Source organism: Carlito syrichta, unplaced genomic scaffold, assembly GCF_000164805.1.
Source record: "Carlito syrichta isolate Samal-C Ts95f unplaced genomic scaffold, Tarsius_syrichta-2.0.1 Scaffold310547, whole genome shotgun sequence".
NCBI classification, from domain to species: Eukaryota; Metazoa; Chordata; class Mammalia; order Primates; family Tarsiidae; genus Carlito; species Carlito syrichta.
Window position 1 is genome coordinate 251906 of NW_007254643.1, and position 26231 is coordinate 278136.

Genomic DNA, 26231 nt, shown 5'->3' on the forward strand with positions numbered 1-26231 from the left:
AACACATGCAAATGCTAACCTGAAATCAGGCTCTGGCTACTGAAACAAAGAATCACTTTAATTTTTGCAGAATAAAGTATTTTTTTTCCTCTCTGCTTTTCATGAAATGGCTCTAAAGAATTCCTCTTGTTTGTGGTCTCGAAAAAATTAAAACTATGCCAATGAGGCCCGCCTTTAAGGGTTCTATTAAACAATAAGAAGGCTTTGTTCTTGGCAATAAAATTAAAGCAAGCAGTGTTTTCATTACCTGGCAGGATGCCCTCCCCCTCCCCCACGCCAACCCTAATCCTGGCAAACTTCAACAGAGCATTCTGTTTCCCAGGTAGGAAGATGAAACGGTGACATCTGTCAGAATTGTGTGCAGAAATATAGTTGACCTTTCCCATAATGTAAAAAGAGAGAGAGAGAAAGTAGGGGGTGTGGGGAGAGAGGGAGACTTCTCTGAGTAAGCCTTAACTCAGGCTTTAAAATGATCAAGTTTACTGCAGAGGCTTAAAGCTCTAAAACCATTGTTCTAGAAAGACAGTAATAATTTCACAGTGAGTTGAAATGATGGAAACGAGGGGTCATTAGATGAGGAAATACACATTTTAGTCTGACACATTAGATTCCATGTGTTTTTTTTTTCCAAGCACCTTTGCCTGTCATTGCCCAAATTTAGACCCATTTATGATCGGTTGCAAATGAACACTTGTAGGTAGATTGTGGCCTTGAAGTTGGGAATGACTAAGGCTAGTAGAGAAAGCACTGTCAGTTGCAAACTATGAATAACCGTGCAATTAATCATAGGCTATTAGAGCTTTGGAACAAACTGAATGACTGTAACACCAGCTCTCTTTGACCTCCACTAGCACTCATCTTAAGAAAAAGTCATATTGTAGTCTCCTCTAGTGTGCATCCTGCCTGTAACTGTCAGTGCCATACTCATTGTCCTGTCTCCCCTGGTCTGAGGGCCTTTTCTGCTCCTCCCAAGTACAACTAACTCCCAAAGGGAGTTAATGCCTGCTCACACCCAACAGCCTTCAATTAGCTATTGATGAGAGATATCAGACAAGTACCATGCTTCCTCTTCATTAACCAGAATGTTCTATGCTATTTGCTAGAGTTGAGATTCATCTCCAGTTGCCCAAAATGATCTAAGTAAAACACACTTTACTGGCTTCATAGTTTTCCGTTTCACTTCCTCCACCCTTACCGGTGTTTCCTGACAATAACTTGTACTTCCATCCTTGTCTCATATCTTTCTTCAGGGAGAACAGAAGCCTCTAAAATGGAATGATAGCCTAAGTCCCTTTTTGCAATGGTGGTTAGAGCTCGTATGTTTGATTTCTCTAAACTCTCCTCTTTTTATATTGTATTGGAATAAACGTGGATATTAAACAATAAGCATTGAAGACATTTTAAAAAATCAATCTACCAGCTTCTGTTGGTATTCTGTAGTAAATGTAACAGGCAAGATATTTCACAGATATCACTTATGGATGCATCATAAAGACAGAACAAAGCTTACCATTTTCCAATTGTACTTCCAAGTTCAAGTTTTATCAGTGATGTAATAAAGTATATTTCACTCACTGTCTGGAATACCAAAAAGCAGGAACCCAATTTTCATTTTCCAGAACTTTGCAAGGGAGCAGATGGCTTCTATACTTATATAATTCAAGCCTGAATAGGGGTCCAACTTTGTATTTTTCCAGTACATCACTATTCAGGAATCATGGCACAACAACTAAAAAGAATGCCACTTAATGAGAAATGACATGTAAGATTGAAAGTGATTAATAAAAGGTCATGGAATACAAATTTTCCCTTTCCACTAGAAATAACTTCCCTTCTCTGAAACATATCACCCTCCATCTTCCCTGGCACTAAATTAATGACCATCTTCTGCAAGTTATTTTTTACCTTTTGACCACAATGTCAAAAGTCTGACTTTTTTGCTAAATACATTTGTTGAAAATTACTTAGTAGAAACATATCACTTTTCAGAAACGTTATGAAAAAGACTGGATAGAGGCGAGTGCCCATGACAGGTCAGTAGTGGTTTTTTTGGTTTGTTTTGTTTTTTGATCTCATTCTGAGTGCCCAGCCCAAACGGAAGGGTGTGAAACATTTGTTTTATAAAGTATATAATTAATAAGAGAAAGGAAGGGAGGAGTTTATTGTTTTTCAATGAATTATGAGCAACACCTTCCATTCTGCTTCTTCATTTTGGAACTGCTTTGAACAGAATTACCATTAAACACAAAAAGAAAGGTCTGTGGTGTTATTGCCAAGAGTGTAAGATTGAAGGCCTAGGAAAAACATTACAGGAGGGGCAACATTTATTATAACTGAGACAGAAGTCAGCAGGACATCATGGGAAAAGCAGAAATCATACTACAAGTGTGCAGTCATTTTCAAATTGAAATTCTATTAATTCAGTAATTGCAACTATTCATACCTTGAAGGAAGAAAACTAATACTTTATCAAGCACCCATAAGGGGCCAAGTTGTTTACAGATGTTTTCATGGAGAGTGTGCAAATGAAGAAACAGTCTCACAGAAATTCAACACATTTTTCACACTTGCAGTTCTTTGACTCTAAGGTCCCCGATCTTTTCTTTATGCTAGAAGTTGACAAATTATGACCCTCAGGACAATTCTGGTGGTTTTTGTAAATAAAGTTTTATTGGAACACATATTGTCTCTGGCTACTTTCACACTACAACAGCAGAGTTGAGTAGTTGCAACAGAGACCATATGGTCCACAGGGCTAAAATATGTATTGTTTAGCCCTCTACAAAAAAGTTTCCCAACTCAAGTTCTATAACATAAAAGAATCTTCTCTGCCCTTCTCCCCACATCCAATTGCATCAGGAAGCAGCCTTTAATGAATTCACTTGGGATTTGAAAGTTTCAAGAATTCTGGAGTTCTCATAGCTTCCAAAGCCATTGTTTTGATGAAAAATGTAGCTGGATCAAAGTTTTGATTCATGTTAGAAAGTCCTCAGGTAATCAGAGCAGGATGACTGGTCCTAGAACTTGTAGTTTTAATTCTCTCTGGACATTCCAGATAAACAGAGTTAGTTAGCCATGATGATAGTTAACATTTGTGGAGTAGGTACTATGTGCCAGCATTTTTCAATAGTCTTTTATGTATTAGCTCATTTATTTCTCACCACAGTCCACCCAGTTTATTAACCTTGGCACTAGTGACATTTGGGCCTAGACAGTTCTCTGTTGTGGGTCCTGTCTTGTGCATCATAGAATGTTTAGCAGCATCACACCTGACTTACCAGGTAAGAATTGTTTTCTTCATTATGCAGTTAGGGAACTTGAGACACGGATAGTTTAAGTAAATGCCCAAGACCATACTACTAGTAAGTAATAACGACCTGGCATTTCAATCTGAGGAAGACTCCCTGAAGTTTCTGAGCTCTGATTCAACTGCCTCCTTTAGCCCTTGCTCCCTCGAAATTATTTTACATTGTTTAAAGATTTTGCTTTACTAAAAAACTAACAGCAGCATCAACAACATGTTGGATGGGCATGTTGTATATGCTACTCTTGGGAGTAAAACTCCTTTGTGTAAAGTTTCAAAGTTTTAGGCATTAGCAGTGGCATTTTTGCTGGGCAGCTTTATTGCCTTGTTATAGTTGTATTTCATTTATAAGAATAATTTATTGCCCTGTTCTCCACAGCGTGTTGCCATTTTTAATAGCATCTTGCTACCTTATCCAGCACTCAAGCTTCATAATCTCAGAAACTTCAAGGAAAGAGGATTTATCATGAGGTTCCTGGGAACTATTTTTTTTAATCCCATAGCAAATTACTGCCTAGATAATTAATCAATATATAGAATTGATCTCATCTGGGCCAAGTCACTTTCCACCATGTCACTGTACTAAAGCTAGATTGCATGCAGCTTCTAGCCACAGTATCACCACTACTTGCTTCCCACCAAAAGCACTTTATGAAGGGACTCCATTTTTTCTGAAAAGCCTTTCTTGGAATTTAAAAAGTTTTAGTCAAAAATGTTAAATATTAAATTAATATTAAAAATATTATCACATACTCTGATTTCTCCTCCAAAGACAGAGACCCTGGGAACTGGGCCATTTCTCTCTCTCTCTCTCTCTCTCTCTCTCTCTCTCTTGCTCGCTCTCTTTCATCCACTTGAGCTAGGTCCACAAGTATTTGACTTTGGTGTGAGAGAGTTTCAGGGTGAAGATTGCATATAAACGTATTAGATGAATTACAGTAATACCATCTGCTCTTACTCAATTCTCCTTGGCCCAGTTTTATATACAGACTAAAGTATTAGAATCCCTTTCATTGTTCCTCTGGTGGCTCTGTCTAACTTCTGCCTCTGAGTTTGGAATGTTCATCACAGCTGCCTTTGGCAGTAAAACCCTAAGCACCTTCAGATCCTCATATTTCTCTTTGCACCTGGTCAACAGTGCACAGCAGGGTGTACAGCCACTTGCATATAGTTTTGTTCCCTGTACCCTCGTCTATGGGCCAAATATCAGCTTATATAAAGCTCTGTTGTGTTTTAGTTGCTTTAGACCTGGGAAAATTGGAATTAACTCCTCCAACATTTTTCCTCTTGAGCAAGATGGGATGGCTATGCTATATTATATAATATTACTGACCCCTTCAAACTTGGTTGCAAACTCAAGATTATATAGTCTTAGTAATAGAGAAAAGTGCTTTTGAGATTGAACAATAACAACTACATCGACATAGCGTCATACATGAAAAAATTTCAACCTTTCTCCTTTTTTTTTTTTTTTTTTTTTTTTTGAGTTGGAGTCTCACTCTGTCACCCAAACTGGAGTGCAGTGGCTGCTCCCGGCCACCGCAGCCTTGACCTGCTGGGCTCCGGCGATCCTTCCACCTCAGCCTTCCAAGTAGCTGGAACTACAGGCGTGCACTACCACGCCCGGCTAATTTTTTTATTTCTTATAGAGATGAGGTCTCACCCAGTTGCCCAGGCGGTTCTCGATCCCACGGGCTCAGGCAATTCATTCACCTCAGCCTCCCAAGGTGCGGGATTACAGGCTGAGACACCGAGTCCGGCTTCAACCTTTCTCAAAGTCACCTTAGTTTAAATCACTGTGGAATGACACTGCTGTTATTTTTGCCATGGAGACCAATTCTAGGCAGACATTTATCTTTTAAATTCCCAATCTCCTTGTTGGTAGTGGTTTCAAGGATAGCAAGGTTCAGAATCTTAAACCGAAGGGGTCATGATTTGGTGGTACAATTTCAAGAGTGTAGTATTGGTGGGCCAGTATGAGAGAGAGCTCCTGGTCTGCACAACTCGGGGTCATCATTCTCGTGGAATTCAAAGTGAACAGTAGTCTCTGGAATTATGCAATGCAGCATCCCTCTTTTCTCAACACTCTGAAACAAAATTTCCTGTCTTCAACACATTGGGGTTATCCTATCCCAAAGCTCACTTCAGTGTTTCCATCTGTGTATAAATAGGAAGTGATCTGTCAAGTCCGTGTATCATTTTCACAAGAGGAATTAGAAGGTTCTATTCTGAAAGTCTGTGAATGGCCAACTTATTTCAACAAAACACTGCAAAATAAGAAAACAAGGGTTTCTAAAATGCGTGTTAGTTCAATTTCACCTGTGAGAACTAGCTAGATATTTTTTCTTCACTGATGTGCCCTCCTAAGAGTTTCATAAAACATTTCTAAGGAATTTAAGGCCACACATGTCTGAAATATAATGATGTTTATACTCTACACTGAACATCTCATTTTGCAGTTGAATATAAGTCAAATTAAAAGAGCACATTTTTAGAAATAATACTTAGAAACCATTTACAGACTGCTAAAGAACATTTCACGGACCATAGTCCAATTTCTAGTGTGTTTGTACTGAAATTAATGTTTATACATATTTGACAAAAAAAATAATCATACACTTTACCCCACCTCTTCGTCAAAACACTGTAATGTTATTACATCATACAACTTAGTAGAGGTACTTTATACTGAGCATTACTAACCAAGTGCTCTCAAGAAAATAACTAATCCATTTATGTTAGCATTAACTAATCTGGGGAATGATCAGGTGTACCTGCATTTCTAGAAAGGGAAGGTAAACTGTGCACCCAGTGGCAATATACATGAGACTGCAACTAATTATTGGTATCAGATATGAGTGATAATGTGGCAGTGACCCTAGGTGCTAAATTCAATCTCAGGGCTGAAAGGGCCAGATATGACTGTTTTCCTTCAACATTCACTTCATTATTCAACCTTTTAATGTCTCTTTTATCAGACTGTAAAGGATAAGAAGGTCATAGTCTGTCAAAGAGAAGTAGCAAAATTACTCTGGGAGTAAGAGAAAGTGGGTCAGAAACTCCCTATAGGCAAGAGTGATGGGGAAAAGATGATGTATTTTGAGATGATCAAGGAAACTGTGACTCTAGATGTAGAGAAGGTGCATGCTGAGCATGTGACTGAGGCCAGAAATGAGGTGAGGCAAACGTAGCTGAGTTTCTCATAATGGGGGCTGATGTGATATTTGCTCATGAGTTTCCTTGAGATGAGAAAAAAATTAGCAGTGAGGAACCTGGCGTGGGGAGAATGACCCAATTTTAAGCTATATTTTATCCTGAGAAGTCAAAGGTTCTGAAGGCCAAGAGCCCCATTACCAGTGTGGTTCAGAGGTAGGAGACACAGGCCACCTTTAGGGCATCATTCCTATTATCTCCATCCCACTCTTGCCTTTAGCTAAGGACCAAGAAGGAGAAGACCAGTGACACAAAAGTTGAAGTGTGGGTTCAGAAAAGAAGGATTTGAGGTTGTTTCCTGCATCCTTAGATTTGCCTTACTCAAAGCATTTTCATTAGTCACAAGATTTCTTAATCAAAAGGTGTGAATCAGAAATGAAAGCTAAAATCATAACCAGGAGCTGCTAGCCTCCAAACTAAACCTGGAAACTAGAAACACCTGAACATCCTGCAAGTAACCAACAAATCCTGCCATATTTGAATCAATAGCTCATATACGAAATAAAGTCCAATAGAATCATTAATTCTTTCTTAAGTGACATATGAAACAGCAAAATTGTGGCAAGCTTCTTTGTAGTGGAATAATTTTGGAAATATAGGATAGCATTCAACTTGTTTTATTGTACCTATTGGAATATAAAAATGCTAGTGTTACAAGAAACTCATCAAACTAGAAAAAAAAGATTCAACTTTTCCTGTTTTCAAAAAAAAATCAAGTCTTTTCTTTGAAAGATCTAGGGGGAAATTCTTGGCCTAAAATTAATAGATAATGTTCCAAAATTTCTAGGAATTTACATTTTGGGGTGCTGGTCATTGTGGCATCAGTTTCTCAAAACACACTTTCCTCAACAAAGTAGATTTCAATCCACTTTTTTGGTGAGGCAAATCTATCCATTCTATAAATCAAATAGTCAGAATTTGGATTAAATTGAACTCCACGTTAAAATGGCAACTGGGACACTTTGTTTCACCATAGAGTAACTCAAATCCCAATGATTGTGAGAGTGAAATGGGTCTTAAACTAAATAATAGTCTATTTACAAAACCACTTTTCAATGCAGACAATAGTACCCCAGACTTGTCAATGCTTTCCTAAGTTTAGATATTTCTTCATATACTATTTTATGTAGTCAACACCATGATCTCATATTAATGAAAGAGCAGATATTACTCAGGTCATTTTACAAAATAGGAAAACTTAGAAATGGAGGTAACTCAAAATTTTCCCAATATCACCATGTAAGTCGAACGGGCACTCCACTCCAAATTTCATGGCACCTACTCTAGAATTAACATCATCAGGTTTAGTCAAAACCAGAGGAGCTTTAAACATGGAAAATGTTCGTGACATCTTCAAAATGTGGCACCAAGATGGTGAATTGATTTTTGATAAAGGTGCTCAGTCACTTCAAAGAAGGAAAGAACAATCCTTTCAATAAATGGTACTGAGACAACTGGATATTTATAAGCAAAAGAATGAAGGAGACAACTGGATATCCATAAGCAAAAGAATGAAGGAGAAAGCCTACCTCACACCAAATGCAAAACTTAGCTCAAAATGGCTTATCGACCTACAGTGAAAATTTTAGACTTACAGAGGAAAACAGAGCAGTAAATCTTCTTGATTTCACCAGTGATTTCTTTGATATGGCAACAAAAGCACAAGTGACAATAGAAAGGCAGATAAATTGAACTTCATTAAAATTAAAAATCAAAACTTTTGTGCTTCAAATGGCAGGCACCACCAAGAAAATGAAAAGATAACTCACAGAACAGAAGGAAATATTTGCAAATCACATATCTAATAAGGCACGTTTATCCAGAATATGTAAACACATCATACAATTCAATAAGAAGACAAATGACCCAAATTACAAGCTAAGCAAAGGATCTAAACCAATCAATCCATTATCTGCATATTGATTGCCGGTGATAACTACTTGCTCCATTATATTTTGCCCTGTCTCATCTTGGAAGTTCATTTTCACTAGCCATTCACTGAATGATTCTTGAGTACCTGCTCTGTATCAGGCATGGTGCTAGGTGCTTGGATAGATACCTCATTTAATACAACCAGATGAAGATCCCTGCCCTTATGGAGCTCACATCCCATCAGGTTTAGCTTGATTGTATTCTCAAGTACAATTTAGCTCTTAGGAGTTCTTCCAGTAGGTACTTTTCAAGTCTAAAGTTCTGTCAAAGAAAAACTAGATTAGGACAGTAGTTAAAGCTATAAAAACAGATTTTATTCAGGACTATTACTATGGGGGAAAAGAGACATCACTATAAAATGGGGCTCAGCTCCCAGTACCACACAGACAAATGGGTTTCACAGCCAAGGAGCATGATGGGGGGAGGGAATGGGTGTATGGAAAATTACTAAGAGGAAACATCAGAGGCAACAGGATTCTTGCTGAAGGCAGGCCATGGTAATTAGACATCACCTGGGACATGGTGAATGACGAAGATCAGATATTGAGGGTAATCAGATACGAAGAATAGAGTAAAAGCAACTCAGCATAGTTCTTGCTAAAACTGGATTTTACAAGGCAGTGCATGCATGGTCCTAGAAGAAGGTCCAGGAGCCTAAAAAAAGTTTGGTGAAGCAAAGAATCATTGTCAATGCTCCTTTCCAGAAATTTTACTTCCTCCATCATAATGTGCTCATGTTATCAATATGGTCCCATCCTTTTCACAGCTTGGTTGTGGTCAGTTATTAAATTTAGTCTCAGGTTAAAAGGAAAGATGAGAAATTTATTAAGTGTGAGTTTCAAATAAATGTCAATAGACAGCTAAATGTATTTGAGAAATCTCAAAGGGAACTAGAAATAATGACATAAAAGTAACAGTAAGAGAAATTGAGCCCAGTGATTATCTTCCTTGAAATATTAGTCTGAGTTCACATCTATACTTCTCAGTCAATGCATTTAAACATTTTTTCTTTGTTATTTAAACAGATATTTAGCAAGTACCTCTGTGTGCTAATCTGATGTAGAACATAATCTCATGGTTTGCTGCAAATGACTGATGACCTTCATCTTTTCTATAAGAAGATGTCTTAAGTAGTCTCTATGTTGTGTCTAGTAATGATCAGGGCTAAAATTCAAGGCATCCCAGACCTCTGGACACAGGATATGGTTTCTCTGAAACAGTGTTTCTCCAAGCAGTGAATTTTTATCCTGAACTCATGACCCTACTTCCAGTTTATCTCATTCAGATAGAATGAAATTACTTCAGCTAATGTCTCTCAAATCAAAAGGGCTAATGACTGAGCCATGTCTCCTCTCTAAAATATGCTAGAATAATCAGTATCACTGTCATTCTTCATAACATTGCAACTTCTCCTGTGGCTGTGTTAAAATAATAAAACTCATGCATGCTATCTCCATCTTCCACAACTGTGATTTCTGGGTTCTGTTTGTGAATAAGCATTTCAGAATTGTCATGAGGTAGAGGAAATAGCATGTGCAGATTATTTCCCAAGCCCAGTTGCCAGGAATGAGCTAATTGCAAGCCTCCCTTGCATACAACTAGTCTCGAAAGCTTCAAATATAGGCCATTCTGGAACAATCCTCCTTTCCGCAAGAGTGGTATGCTTTCATTGTAGGACCTTAGTCTTTCAGAGTATACAAGGAGTAAAATTTGAAATCACGTCACAAGATTAATCAAATATTGAATTATTTTTGTGTTTTTTTATGCTTTCTAGTGATTAAATATAAAATGTATATCTGTATGTAAAATAAATGTGATTTAAGCTTGCTACATTGCTTTTGGAAAATTTGTTCAGAAGACATTGATAGTAATATATCCTCCATAAAAGAATAAGATTAGTTGTTTTTCTAACTTACCTTTATATTTAACAGGAGAAATTTGATACATTTTAAAATAGAAAAGCAAGACTTGCAAATATATTTTATATCATATGTCAACTTATATCTGATAAATGTCTGCATATGTGTTGTGTTAAGAAAGATTCAAAGACTGAATCTGGCTTAGCAGAAAAGACTACCGTCATTGGATGTGACATTTTTCAAGGATGCAAAATAAGAGTGGGCATGTAAGTCCTATATTCACCATCCTTGCATAATTTGAGGAAGAGTTTACATTTAAAACATCTTTTCAAAGATTACTCAGAACATACTAGTCTGCACTAAAAATGGCATTAAACTGAAAGCAAAGGTCAAATTAAGACTTACCATTCTGCTTCTCCTGTAGGTCAATGCATCACGTCAAGAAGCCAAATTGACAGAAGAATGTGATCTTCTCATTGAGATCATTCAGCAGAGACGGCAAATTATTGGAACCAAGATCAAAGAAGGGAAGGTATGAGTACTTGGGTAGAAAATTTCATATTCTCTACATGGAGAAAAAATATTCCCATACACTTCAATGGCTTTGGAAATGTTTAAAACTCTCTATTACTGTACTTTCTATAATTCCTTCTTAGGTCTTTAAGACTTAGTTCAAAGGTCCTTTCTTAGTAATTTTCTTCTCCACCATTTTCTTTGTATTATCATGGTCTCCTTTGCATACCTGTGATACAAGGACTGCTCTCTTGCCCAACTCCAGGGAGTGGCATGAAAGTCTTGGCTATCATGGCCATTGTTTTCTATCTCGCTTCTCTATGAGAAGGTGGATTCCATGGAAACAGAGTTCATTTCATATTTATTGCTATATCCCAGCAATTAGCATCATATTAAATAAATTAAAAATAAATCAGACATAATATATAGAAATGATGAGATACTTTCCCTTGTCCTTGAGAGAATTGATACAGGTAAACCTTATAGAGGCAAAACTCTTATAGTTTTGCTATATCATATACAACTTTGTGGATATATTAATAGTACTTCTTTTTGAATGTTTATATGTTTTAATTTCTTATTGTTTAACAGCAAATTATACACAAAAAGAAATTTATACTATATTCTTTATGGCCACTTTCTTATTTATTCAAAATTCATTCAGAAACTGTTGGTAACTTTAAATTCTATCACTTTATTTTATTTTTAAATTAGTCATATTTTTATTGAGATACTTATGATTCTTTTTATTTTACCTATTTCTCTACCACCTTCAAGGGATAATTTTTCTAAATATTTTTTAAAATAGACAATCCATTTATAATCCAAGAAATCCATGTGTTTCTATTATTATTGCTCATAACTACAATGAAATATATATTATTAAAACATTTCATTATAGTTATGAGCAATAATAGTAGAAAGCTAGTACAGAGTAATGAAGGGTGTCTCCAAGTTCCAGCCATGATGGTATATGAAGTTCATGCTTTGGTGCAATTGCTCTACCCCAAACATATGTCAGTAATAGAGAACATAAGAAAATGGAAAAGCAGAGAGACATAGCTGGCCTGAAAACAAGATAAATATCTCTGTGGGCCAGAAATGGGACAAAACTGCAAAGCCATGACTGTTGCGGGAAACGGCTACTGGGATTTGGTCTGGAAGAGGCTGAAGCAGCTATAGCTTCAACTCTTATGGATAAATCATTTTTGAAGCTTTGGGGAAACGACGTAGAGGTGCTCCAGAATGAATGGGAAACTGAAATCAGACTGATCGTTTGATGCCAAGAGCTGTAGAAGGCCTCACACTTCATGAAAAGAGACTGAAAAAGATTATTGCCAACCTCTACCTGGTGTTAGAGCTTTTAGCAAAGTAAAGTTGTTAGGTTGGAGCCTGTGTTCGCCCTGTTTCTAATACCCACACAAAACAGGAGCCTCAGAAACACAGAGATAAGGATAGGATTCCTGAATGGTGAACGTAAGGGCCAGATGAAGGCAACTGCAAAACCATAGAACAGGAGAGGGAAAAGAATTATAAGTGACTTCTCTTTAAACAGAAACTCTAAGCCCAATTCCAAAGTATATAAAGAAATCTTAAATTTCTAAACACACTGCCAAGAAAATCAGCAGACAACATTATCTTACCCAAGATGAAATTAATTTTATGGGAAAATGTGAAAAAGACTTTAAAAGAAGTGGTCTTAGGATGTTCAAAGAGATAAATGAAGGAATAACTTCCAATTAAAGAGAGAGGAATAAAAGTAAACCACAAAAAAAGGAAATGAAATTTTAAAAATAGATAGGAAAGCAGTTAATGAGCAGTTTGGGGAAAAAATATAGACACTGAAATTAAAAAGAAAACTCAGCTGCACTGGAAATTTGAAAACTGAGTTTTGTCCTTTACCTTGGGAATTTCATAAATATAGGACATTAATGTCGAGTGACGTTAAAGCATGGCAAATGCTCATTGACTTTGAACTCAAAAAATAGGAAAGTATGTATAAAAAACTACACAAAGGACATTAAAAAATAATCACATACTTGGTTGGAAGCAAATATTTCAACAAACTTCAAAGACTAAATTCCATACAACCTGTTTCAATGACCATACACTGTATCTAACTAGATATAATCACGATTAAAATAATAGTTTTTATAATGTTTTCAAACTTGAAAACCTATTCTGATATAAATACATTTTCACAATAACATTGTTTTTAATTTAGAAGTAAACTACAATAAAATAACTATATATCAAATGTAATAAGTAGCAAAAAGGTATTTGAAGGCAAACTTATAGCCTTCAATTCTTTAAAAAACAAGAAATGAAAAAGGTATTAAAAGATAAAAAAAACCTTTCAAATAAAGTTAGAAAAAACACAACAGAAACAACCCAATGAAATCAGAGGGAAGAAAATAAGAAACAAAAAAAGAAGTAAATGAGAGAAAAACAGGAAACAAATAAGAGCAGTTGACAGCAAATAACAGGTCACAGCCTAACTTTGAAACATCTGTGATTAAAAATAATTTTCCCCCATTTTTAAAAGGTTGTTAAAAAGAAAAAGCAAAGATGTATATATGGCAGAGACAGTATGTAGTCTTCAAAGCCTAAAATATTGACCACTGGTTCTTTACAAGAAAAGCTTACCAACTCCTGATCAGAGGATTCATGTATATAAAAAATAATTTTAAAAATTTTTAAATTGGAGCCGGGCTCGGTGGCTCAGCCTGTAATCCCACACTTTGGGAGGTTGAGGTGAGTGGATTGACTGAGCCCATGGGTTCGAGACCCACCTGGACAACTTGGCGAGACCTCATCTCTACAATAAATCAAAAAATTAGCTCAGAGTGGTAGCACGCGCCTGTAGTTCCAGCTAGGTGGAAGGCTGAGGCGGAAGGATCGCTGGAGCCCAGCAGGTCGAGGCTGTGGTGACCAGGAGTGGCCACTGCACTCCAGTCTGGGCGATAGAGTGAGACTCCGACTCAAAAAAAAAATTTTTTTTTTAATTGAAGAAAATTGTATGAATGTTTTTATGTCAATAATTAGAAAATGTTGGCAAAAAAGTAGTAGAAAACCTGAACAACTAAAAATTAAAAAACAAAAAATATATGATCATTCATTGAAAATCTCCTTCAACTCACATCCCTCTCCTCCTCCCAAAAATGGCACCAGGCCCCCACTGTTATATAGCTTATTTTAGCAGAAGTTCAAGAAAATGATAATCTCATTCTCATATAAAATGCTTCAGAAAATAGAAAAAGATATATGTTATGCAGATGGTATGATCTTGATAACAAACACAGGCAACATTAAAAATTCATGGGGGGGACAAATATCACTTATGAATATACGTGCAAAAATATTTTTTAAACATAAGAAAATTGAATCCATTGGTGTTTTTTAAAAAACACATTTAAAAAATAGACTTTTTTCCTAGAATACAAGGATGGCTCAATTACAGAATATCTATTAACATAACCACATTGACAGAAAATATATATATACGGTCCCTGGACAGGATGGACTTTTTAAGCTCAAGCAATACAAAACAAGAACATAAAGCAAAGACTGAAACATTTGACATAGAACGAGATCAAAATACAAAAATCAATTTTATTTCAATATATTAGTAACAAGTGGAAATTTAAATTTAAAAAAAGAAATTCCACTTAAACAGGCCTCACAAATATGAAATACTTGGTGATAAACCTGACAAAGAGTGGGTGAGACTTAAAAAACCCTAAAAACTAAAAAATATTGCTGAGATAAATTAAAGATGTCTTAAAACAATGAAAATTCATACCATGTTATAGGGTTAAGATTCAGTACAGTTATGATTTCTGCTCTCTCCATGTCAACCTATAGATTCAAGACAATCTCATTGAAAAAGCCCAGCAGGTTATTTGGTAGAAATTGGCAAGCTGATTCTAAAGTTCATATTGAAATGCAAATGATATATAGTAATCATAGCAAACTTTGAAAAATATTAACAGGGTTGGAGAATTAACATCAGCTGAGTTCAAGATTTATTATAAGGCTCCAAAAATCAAACTAATATGATATTTGCATAAAGTTAGACAAATAGATCAATGGATCTTGAAAAAGTACTTCAGAAATAAATTCACACACATATGGACAACTGATTTTTGACACAGATGCGAAAATAATTTCCATGGAGAAAGGATAGTCTTTTAAATAAATGGTGCTGGAGCAATTAGATATCTACATGTAAGAATATGAAGTTCTCTGTCCTCTCAATAAATCCTGCTTTCTCACTTAAAAAAGAAAAGAATATGAAGTTTGATTTGTACTTCACATTATATACAAAAAATAACTCAAAATGGATCATATACCTAAAGGTAAAAGCTTTAAAACTTCTAGAAGAAAAGTTGGGAGGAAATCTTGGTGACCTTGGGTTAGGAATGATTATTTACAGACAAATGACAAAGGCATGACCCATAAAATAAAATATTTATATGTTGGATTTCATCAAGATTAAAAACTTTTCTTCGGGATAATGAAAAGACCAGCCACAAACTGGGAGAAAATATTTACAAATTATGCATTTAATAAAGGACCTCTATCCTGTATATATAACAATTATTGCAACTTATTAATAAGAAAACAGACAACTCATTCACCAAAATGGATAAGGGATTTAAATAGATAGTTTACCAAAGAAGAAGCATAGATGGCAGATAACCACAAAAAAAGATATTCAAAATCTTTAGTCATTAAGAAAATGCAAACTAAAATTTCAATGAGATAACAGATACCACTATCTACCTACTAGAATGATTAAATTTCTTTTTCTTTTTTTCTGGTAGTAATACCAAACGTTTATTCAGAAATGGCTAAGTAATACATAGTCACCATCATCCCTTAATGCCTCTTCCTCTCCTTTTGAACAGGAGACACAGACAAGAAATGCAGGGGAGTGGGAGGTGGAGAACACAAGCACTGGCCCGCCACCTTCTCTTCCCTGTTTCCCAAGATGACAGCTTGGAGAGCAGAAGAGGCAAACAGGTCCCCTTTCCCCTCAATGTACCATAGGTCACCCAGAGCAGCAAGCCCAGTGAAACTCTGACAACCAGAGCACACCTGGCTTGGGAATAAGGGGAGGGTAAAGCCATGCAGGCAGAATATTGATCATCCCTACTTTAAGCCGAGTCTAAGCAGTGAGCCAACTCTTCCCAGCACCGATAAACCAGGTCCTACTGCCTTCTGGGTGTTCTCTTGGGCCAGGAAGAATAAAGTATAGGAGGAATGTCTTCCAGCTGCTAAGAGGAAGAAGTCCTCACCCATGCAAAGGGGGTAAGAAGAAAAGCGGCATTTTTTAAAGAATAGAATGATTAAATTTCAAAAACTGATCCACACCAATTATTGACAAGAATGTAGAGGAACTGGAACTCTTACAAACTGCTAGTGAGAATGAAAATGGTGTGTTTTGGAAAGTTCCTTAAGTAAACATACACTTACCATATGATCCAGTCATCTTAGGTATATACCAAGAAAAATGTAAGCTTATGCCCATACAAGACTTGTAGGTGAATTTTCATGTTAACTTTACTTGTAATCACCCCACATTGGAAATGACTCAGACCTCATTAATAGATGAATGGGGAACATTGTGTGGCATACAATGAAATAGTATTTGGCAACAAAAAGGATAAATTATTTATACATACGACAATATGGATGAATCTCAATATGGCAAGTGAAAGAACTCAGACAAAAAGTAGTATATTCTGTAGGAATATAGTAATATGAAATTCTAGAAATGGCACTTTCTACTAACCTACAGTGCCAAAAAGTCAATCAGTGTCTGCTTAGGGATGGGGTGACAGGGAAGGGTATACAGGGTGAATTGCATAGGAACAGGAGGAAATTGGGGGCATAATATATATGTTTATTATGTTGACTGGTGACTGTTTCATGAGTGTATGCATACTTGAAAATTTATCAAATTTATACTTTAATTCTGTGCCATAGAGCTGTTCATTAGACATATAAATTGTGTCTTACATAATGAAATGGTCTTTAGAAATTAAAATTAATGAACTAGGGTGCTAGGGTTCCAACAGGATGAGGGTGGATGGAGAGAGGTGCAGGGAGGCGCAGCACCGCCGGAGCCGGCAAGCCGGAGGTGCCACGCTGGGAACCCAGAGATCTGAGTAGATGCAAAGAATTGCAACACACAGAGGTGAGCGGAGAAAAGATTTATTTAAGAAAGCTTCACCCCCATAGACAGGGAGTGGACCTACACTCTAGGTGAGTATGGTGTCGTAGGCCCCCAAAGCCCTGGCTTAAATCCTTTTTTTGGAGAAGTTGCATGTGACTGCCATGACTTCCTTATCAACCACCTGTGGATGTCTTGGAGATCCTGTGACACAGGGACACATTAATGTCTGCCCACATTTTCATAGCCCCTAGAGAAGGGCATTACGAGGATTCTAATTCTCCTGCACCTTCCCAAATGACATTCCTTAGAGCTAGTGAAGGGTGCACCTCCCCTTATCTCCTAGGCATTCCCAGTGGATAGCTTCGGGGGATCCTTGGCTTCCCTGTAGATAGTGCCCAATTTACTGGAAGATCGAATCCCCACCTGCTCTCCCTCTGAGCGTTCATAACTTTTGTAATTACAAGTTGCATGATTTTTACAATCCTTGCCCAATGCATGATGTCCTTGGTCTTGTAAATTCCCTTTACTTTAGACAAGCTTGATTGCCACTACGAGATACCACTGATACCTGGAAGTCTGTTTCTGAAAAGACAAAGTCAGTAAAGTTAATTTTACCTAAAGTGTGTGTTTCTCCAAAAGCATAGCTTCTACTTTCTCATCATTGTGTCAGGAGTTAAGAACAAGATGAAAAATGGCTTCCCACTCTTGGTCTGTCCTTTCATAGGGTAATATATATTAAGCATGGACAAATTATAAGAATGCAAGCCATTCTACATTGTTTGAATGGTGTGTCATATTCATGTATGATTTTGAAAAAAAAAAGAGAATAACTTAATAAATGCATTGGAAGAAAACTAAAAAAAATGCAATAGAAAGTTTGGTAAACTATAAAAAATCTCATACTTTGTATAGGCATAAACATGTTTGGGAGTGCTCAACTCTAAATTCCAGAGTCTTTTCTTCTGAAGAGAGATGTGGATGAGACGAGGGAATGCTACTGATAATATTTCACTTCCTTTTGAAAACTCAGCTTATAGGATGAAAATATTGAGAGTTAGTAAATCTGGCACTATGTACAGGAAAGTTCATCATATTACTTAGTACATTTGCTGAATGTTTCAAGTGTTTCACTTTTAGAAAGTGTACTTTTGCTCTGGGACATTATCTCAGAAGGCAATGCTAGAAGGTAGATGTTACTAGGGAAAGGTGAGCGTTCAATTTGGCTTTCTTTTGAGTTTGTACTTTGGCACATGTCCAAGGATTAGTTAACTTCAAACCCTGGAATTCACAGTGACCTGAGTCCCTGGCAAGGGCATATTGTGTCAGAGATATGTTTCTAACAGGAAAGGCATGAGTACCAACAGCCTGGAAATCTGAGACTCCAGGCAGGGAAGGAACGTGTGGACTTGGGGCCCACTGTGGGACTTGGGTCTCTGCAGCCCGGGGTGGCAATGATGACTGAGGGCACTGAAGGGACGGTAAGGCCCTCTGACAAGCATTTTGAAGTGGGCAGGTGGAGTAAGAACCAGGCAGAATTGAGGAGACCACAAAAGTAAATGTCATTAATCTCCTTACTTTACCCCCGTCCATTTCTGATCCAGTCAAAAGGCTGTTCTCTGAAACAGACCTCAACAGCCTTTCTAGGATGTACCAGAGAGTCTCAAGTCATGAGGCTCCCTGGAAAAGAATTTTCATATTTTTTAAGTAGTAGGGGTTAAGTTTCATGTCAACACACAAAAAGCTGATGGAAAACTCCAGATTAAGCCAGTTCATGCATTTTAGATTCAGACACAGAACTATGTAGACTACTGAAGGCCACAGCTAAACGGAAAAGGTGTCTCTCTGCTTTACTGCCATTTGTGTATATTAAATCTTCAAAATTTAGAGAATTAACATAGCTAAATGTTCAGGCTTTCCGTGGCCTTAAAGAGATACTGAATACAGGCCTTATCTTCAATTCAAACACTTGTGTTAATTGAGTATTCATTGTTTGGACATAGCAGTTTGGGGATGTGCATCCTACATACATTAAAAAGCGTTTGCGTGTTTACAATGTATTTAAAGCAAAATAAGATTGCTTTTAAAAGAGAGTGTAAGGTATAATAAGCAGTGCATAAAATGATATAAACAGGCATGTGTCCTCCCTAAAAGGAGATTCTAACAGACACAATATTTCAATGATGAGCACAGACTGAATTCCAAAAGTTACAATGTGCCAATCTCACTTCCCAAAGGAAAGATGAGCAGAATCGACTGGAAAAAATTACCCCTGCCACACCAAGATGTATACCTATATATAGAAACTTCTTATATGTCAGTATCTAGTATTTTTCCAAAATATCACATTTTATTCATCTTTTCAGTTGTTTAAAATAATATACTGAAAAGTGTGTCTAATGAAAAATTAAGTATTTTTCTCTATGTTCAATGTCTGAGTTTGAAGTGCTCTGACAAGTAGGACAGTGTTTCAGAAAGTGCTTCAAATCAGGGTCATCTGACCACAATTATTTCAGCTGGGGGGTCACCAAACTTTTTCTGTAAAGGGCTAGATAACACATACTTTAGGCTTTCCATACAGTCTCTGTTGCAACAACTTGCTTCTGTCCAGTGATGTCGCATGACAGCAGCCATAGATGATATGTAACAAATGAGTATGCTGATGTACCAGTAAAACTTGAATTACACAAATAGGCTGTATGCTGGATATGGCTCATAGATCATAGTTTGTAAACACCTATCAGACCAGTGATTTTTCTTTTTTCTTTATTTTTTTTTACTGCCGTCCACAGTAAGAAATATATATGACATCACAAAACAGTGCATACACATGCACACACACAAAAAAGGTTTTGCAAAATTCACCTTGCTCTTTCTACCAGAATTGCACTCTACTGTTCTCTTCTCTTCTTTTTGGTTTTTTGTTGTTGTTGTCGTTGTTGTTTTTGAGTTAGAGTCTCACTCTGTCACCCAGACTGGAGTGCAGTGGCATGCTCCCGGCCACTGCAGCCTCGGCCTGCTGGATTCCGGCGATCCTTCCACCTCAGCCTTCCAAGTAGCTGGAACTACAGGCGCGCGCTACCATGCCCGGCTAATTTTTTTTTTTTAATTGTAGAGATGAGGTCTCACCAAGTTGCCCAGACGGGTCTCGAACCCGCGGGCTCAGTCAATTCACTCACCTTGGCCTCCCAAAGCACGGGATTACAGGCTGAGCCACCAAGCCGGCTCTTTTTGGTTTTTTAAATGCTAGTCTTGACCATATTAATGTTTCATCACCTGCAGATTAAAAAACATTCATTGCTTATTGAAATGCAAATTACTGCTCCTCTGTGAATTACAACTCCTTAACCAGAATATTGGAGAGTAATCCCAAACATCTAGTTTTTTTTTCTTTTAAAATGATCCCAGCTAATTCTTTTGCACAGTCAGATTGAAAAGCACTGATCCAGTATATCAGATGAAATTGTACACTGACCTATAATTAAAATTATACCCCAAATTGTTCTCTGTAGAAAATTTTAGTATTTTCACAGTAAGCTCTCATTTTGTCTTGCTTTAATTATGGATGATTTAGGGGTTTTTTTTCCCCTTTCCTCTTATGTCACTTTGAATTTTCAGTATCATGATAGAAAAAGAAAAGAAGAAACTAGGGTCCAGGCACCATCCATTTGTAATCTGTGTTGTCTTTAACAGGCATATTCAAAAGATAAGTGATTAATATGAAGTTATTCTAAAGAAATATTTTGACCCTATTTTTTGTTGGAATTATATTAAAGTCTTCAATTCTGCCATGTAATTTAAATTAGTCTTTATGCTGTATGATTAAATATTTCATTCACTTGGTTTGTTCTAGGGACTATAAGTTATTTTCCCTGTGGAATTTTTCCTTTCTCTGACAACTTCTTACAGCCATGTTCTAATATCCTGAACTGCACTAGACACTTTCTTAACTTTGCCTCTGGATATAAGATGCCAGAGGCTAAATTATATTTGGTGTAAAATAAGTATTATTTTATGTAATTAATGAGCACAGTTAATCCACTGGGGACAGTAACTATAATTATAATGAGTTAAATCTTTTACCAGGCTCAAGATCACATACTGTTTGCCCCAAAGTTTTGACACTTCATTCTCTGACTTGTTATTTTCAGGAACTTTTCTCAACCTTGCCTGAAATAATGTGCCTGCTGCCTTTCAATTCATTAATTTCCTTTGTTTGCTACAGTACATACTTGGAATTGGACGTTCCTTAGAGGCCTCAAGTTCTGACATTCCCTTCCTTCCTTTTCTTAGAGTTACACAGGGATGACAATGATGACTTGGAGAAAGAAGGAATTTCTTGGAGTTAGCAGGAATTCTAAAGGGAGTCTAAACCAGCCTTTGTCTGCAAGACAGATTAACCAGCATCCTCCCTACCCTTTCACCCAGGGCTATTTTCCATTCCAGAATTATCAGAAAGTCAGCCAAAACCTGCCCCTGGGTGTGTGGATGGGGCACTAGGCACACGGCAATTGCAATTAGTGGTCTAATTTTAACTTGACTTCTGGCCATAGGACTTCATCTCACAGCATATTTCAAACACCAGAGCGAATGGTCAAGTGGGTTACCTTGGACTTATCTTGGCCTGCCCCAGAGGTTATGGTCAATTACATTTGAGGGTCATTTTCAAGCAAGACAGAATCAGGAATTGGAATGGAGTCTGTGAAGCAATCATGCATTTTTATCCCAACTGGGAAATGCTTATCAAAATAGTTCTTGGTTATCAAGTGAGCACAAAGTGCCTGGAAATGACGTTCCCAGCGAGGGGAAATGGCCCAGCTGTGCTTTTTTTGGCTTTCTCTCATCTGCTCAACAGGAAAAATATTAATCAATGGGAAAAATGCTCCCTTTCTGTTAATTTAACACATGAGATTTAGATAGTGTGGGAAATAGTAACACCTAATGCTTTTACATCACAATTTTATTACATGGATTACAAATAACTTTTTAGAAAATGGTTTTTACTTAAGCCACAAATTCACACCTATAGAGATGTTTTATCTTCTTGATGGCACAGCTGAAAACCTGAGATAGAGAAAGTTCCAGGATTCCCTATGGTCTTACAGTCATTGTGTGAAATAGTCCAGGGAAGAGGTCTGGTGACCCTTTGTAACTTGCCACTGGGCAACACCTTTTTTTTCCATCAACAGGGAAGCAATTCGCAATTCAGTGTTTCCTCATAAAACGAATTAGCAACATTTCTCCAAGGAGATAAAGAATATCTAAGACAGTTCCATAACTGGGCTTTTATATTTTGTTATCTCTCTATGCCTACTTTTTGAACTTTTATGGAAGGACAACACAACAAAATGAAAGGTCCAGCCTGATGCCTTTTTACAAAGTGAGCCCACCCATGTAACCAGCTCTCTCCATGCCTCTTTTGTTCAAGGTGATGAGACTTCGAAAACTGGCTCAGCAGATTGCAAACTGCAAACAGTGCATTGAGCGGTCGGCATCACTCATCTCCCAAGCGGAACACTCTCTGAAGGAGAATGATCATGCTCGTTTCCTACAGACTGCTAAGAACATCACTGAGAGGTGAGTGCGGAGACCTGGGAAGCTTCTCGGCTGCTGGGCTCTTGTTTCTTGGGTATGATTGGTTGACTTTGCCCTCGCCTTGCTTTTGTTTTCATTTTCAAGGCTGAGTACCAGAGAGAATAGAGGCTTTGAGCAATTTTGTCCCAGCTAAAGATGCTTCCCTTTGACACGTCAAAGCCCTTTCAGTAACAGCCTGCAGTTCAAGGCCTTTGAAACAAGAGTCCACCAGTTAGAAAGAATAAAATCAACCTGCTTTTGGGGGGTAGAAAGCTTATGATGGCACAAAACCTGCATTTATTGTGACTCCCAGACCTGATCTTATCGTTCACTTGGTAACAAAGAATCAAAATGAAGGCAAAAACATAAAAGGGAATCTTTTCTTCCATCACAGGGCTCATCTATTACTTTTTTTTAAATCACACAGATGTTATCTGTTAGGCCTATTTTCATTTGGTTGAGAAGCTTGGCCTTGCCTGAAAAGGTCAAGCCCTACTCATGTGAGAGAGAAAGGACCAAACTGTCAACTTCATACCATCTCCTTTTAAAATACCCTTTATTCTCAGCTAGGGAACTTAAAAATGATGTTATCTGAATAGTTGGCTCAGCAGTAAAACTGGCCAGAATGAGTATTCCTTCAGTTCACATACTTGACTGGCATAAAAATTCCTCATCTTCATGGACACAAATATCTAAAGCAATTCCAGTGAATCCAAAGAGATGCACTAGGCTGGGCCAGGTACAACCAATGCCATCTTCAACCAGTGCTAATGGTCTTGTCTTCATTTATTCTAATTTTCAAAGTCACCTCCCCTCTATTTAAAGCAATAATAGAATTCTATCACTGGAAGACCTCAAAGATCTCATTCATGCTGATCTTCATCCTACAGCAGAGATCAGCAAACTTTTTCTGTAAAAGACCAGAGAGTAAATATTTTGGCTTTGCAGGTTATAAGGTCTTGGCCACAACTACTCAACTATGCCATTGTAGCTAGCTAGCTCTGTAGTAGCCATAGATAATGCAGAAACAAATAGATGTGGCTGTGTGCCAATAAAACCACTTACAAAAATAAGGTTGTACTTTGCCAATCCCCGGCCTAGGGGCAAAAAATACTCGCCATCTTATGACTCAAACTTCCTCAAAGTTTGAGTGCTTACGTGTTTCAGACACTGTGCTAATCCTCAAAATATCAGATAGAGGAAGTAGGCATTGATATCTCCATTTTCACCGTTCTTAAAGAGTGGTGTTCAGTGTTTTCACAACCTTGGTCTACTATCCAACCAGCTTGACTGTATTATTTCTTATATTTGTGGAAAAATCATTTTGCAGCTGATTAGATACTTATCTCTTGTAAGGGACATGGATAACAGCTGGCTATCACCCTGTTATATCTCTAAAATGCTCTCCTCCCTACTCTAATAGAGGCCCATTTTTTCCCTTGTAACTTCCAGGTTCCAAGAATTTGTTTTCACTGGACCATATCCAATTGCTCAGTATTCACCCTAAAGTTAAAAACTGCAAATAGCACTAATACTCCAGTGTACCCAGGACACTAATAGATAGCATTTACACTTAGGTCATGGTTTCCAACTGGAATCCAAGATTAGTTTTCTCCACCTATGAGTTGCGAGATGTCCAGACGAAGTGGCTACTATGAGGTGCATTCCTCAGCGGTCCTTAAAATTTCGACCAAGTGTCACATGAATTAATCCTTACCTAGCGACTAAAGAGAATATGGCCTCATAACAGTTATGCTGAAAGAAGATATGCAATTGAAGTTCCACCCAAGTGCGTGAATGTCCATATGTGATCTCTCCCAGCTCCAGTTCAGCTCCCCTCATAATAAGCCCATCACATCATGATTGATTTCTCTTCCTACAAAAACATGCTCCTGTCAAATTTAAATACACAAAACCTATAAAAATGTGCGGGGAGTCTTGTCTCTGTGTTTCTGAAATCCCCTCTCTTTCCATCTCTGTCAGTCCTCCTGCTTAATTTCTGAGCCTTTCTCTACTTCCAGTAGCTGTGATGTAGCAAAAGACCTCTAGGCTTAGACTAGGGATTAGAAAATCTAGGTTTCAATCCTAGCACTGCCTTTTTTTAGTATGGATCTTTGAGCTATTTTCTACTTAGAAAATTGGGCTCAGAATAGCTGTCTCTATTGTGATTACATTAAAACAGGTATTCAGCATCGTAGATACTTTATGGGTGTTAGCTGAATCTATGTTTTCATATTTCCATGTCAGTCTAGCCTTCCTTGTATGTCTTTGTTCCAATACTACTCTCTGTCTACCTGATGCTATTCTTCAACCTGTTACTTAACATTCTTCTCTAGAATGTGACTTCTATTTCTCTGTCTGCTATTGTGTCTGCCTTGGGCTTTGACTCCTGTATACTTCCAATCTTTATTCTTAAATTCAATGGTGGAACCCAGAATAAACTTGTAATCCTGCAGGCATTCTTGAAGTGAGACTTAGTGAGATTTCTCTGCATTATTAAATCAGTTTAAGTGGATATGTTCTCCTACAAACTGAATCAAAATTGCATTTTTTTAGATTTCAGAAACATTTAAAAAAAATTAATGAAGAGAGAACCTCAAGCTTTACATTGTAGGAGATACATATGCATTGGAACCAGTTGTTCAGCTCTGCACTTTTGCACAGTACTTATAGATAGCATAAGGGCCACTCACTGGCATTGCTGAGTCTAGTTTTGCTCTATGCTCCATGCAAGCAGAAAACTTGGTCATCTTATTTTTATCAAGATAGCTCCAGCACATTGCAAACTGCCTGACATGAATGAGTGAGTGAATTAATAAATTTATAAAACAGGGTCAATTATTCCTACCTAATATGGTTGTTGTAGGGATAAAATGAAATAGTATAGTAAAAATACTAGTCCAGTTTCTGTCACAAGGTGAACATACAAGAAATTTTAATTCCCTTCCTCCCCACTTACAAGATGAATGCAAATGTAATGTATAACATACTATATTCTCAAGCTACACTAATACATAGGTCATTGGCATGATTGTTATTCATCTTTATAACATTGTGTCAAATAAGCAAAACTATTCACTAAATCTAGGCATAAGAAAGTTGGTCTACTTCTTATGAAGAATCTAAAATTAAAACCACTTTTAACAATAAATTATCTGTATCAAGAAGATAGTAAAAAGAAAATTCCCTCCAAACAGTACCCATTTTTCAGAGCATCTAGGAGGTTCTCAGACCCTCAAGGTGATCGCTCTCTTCCTTATTACCAGGCAGTTGAAGGATCCGTTGGACTTTTCCAGAATACAAAGCCAATAACTCTAGTTGTCAGCTCTGGAAGGATGTCACTTAGTTCTAAGAATTGAAGTACATATATTGAGTGGTTTTGGAAGTGAGCTTTGCCTGGTATTCATAGGCATTAAGATAACAATGAGGTTCCGAGGCCAAATGTGTTTGGGAAATCCTGAGCTGACCAACATAAACCCATTTTGTTACTGTGAAGCCTCACTGGATTTTACCATGGTGGTGCGCATGGTTTGGCAGAAGCCTTGTGGGCAGAATAGCTCTAGATATATCCACCTTCTGGAAAACTGGCCCCATGTGGCCACCAGCAATTGAGTGTTATGGAGATTAGGAGCATCAGAGCAGAAATAGAAACAGAGAG

At 37.2% G+C, this 26231-nt stretch overlaps 1 protein-coding gene across 1 annotated transcript in view; it reads left to right on the top strand.

Moving 5' to 3' along the window:
* The window catches only part of MID1 (midline 1), a 172459-nt gene that overhangs the window by 116953 nt on the left and 29275 nt on the right, over nucleotides 1–26231 (top strand). Inside the window, exons 4-5 of the mRNA XM_008068365.2 lie at nucleotides 10733–10840; nucleotides 22428–22576. Coding sequence (XP_008066556.1) covers nucleotides 10733–10840; nucleotides 22428–22576 — 257 coding nt within the window. The remainder of the gene's footprint in view (nucleotides 1–10732; nucleotides 10841–22427; nucleotides 22577–26231) is intronic.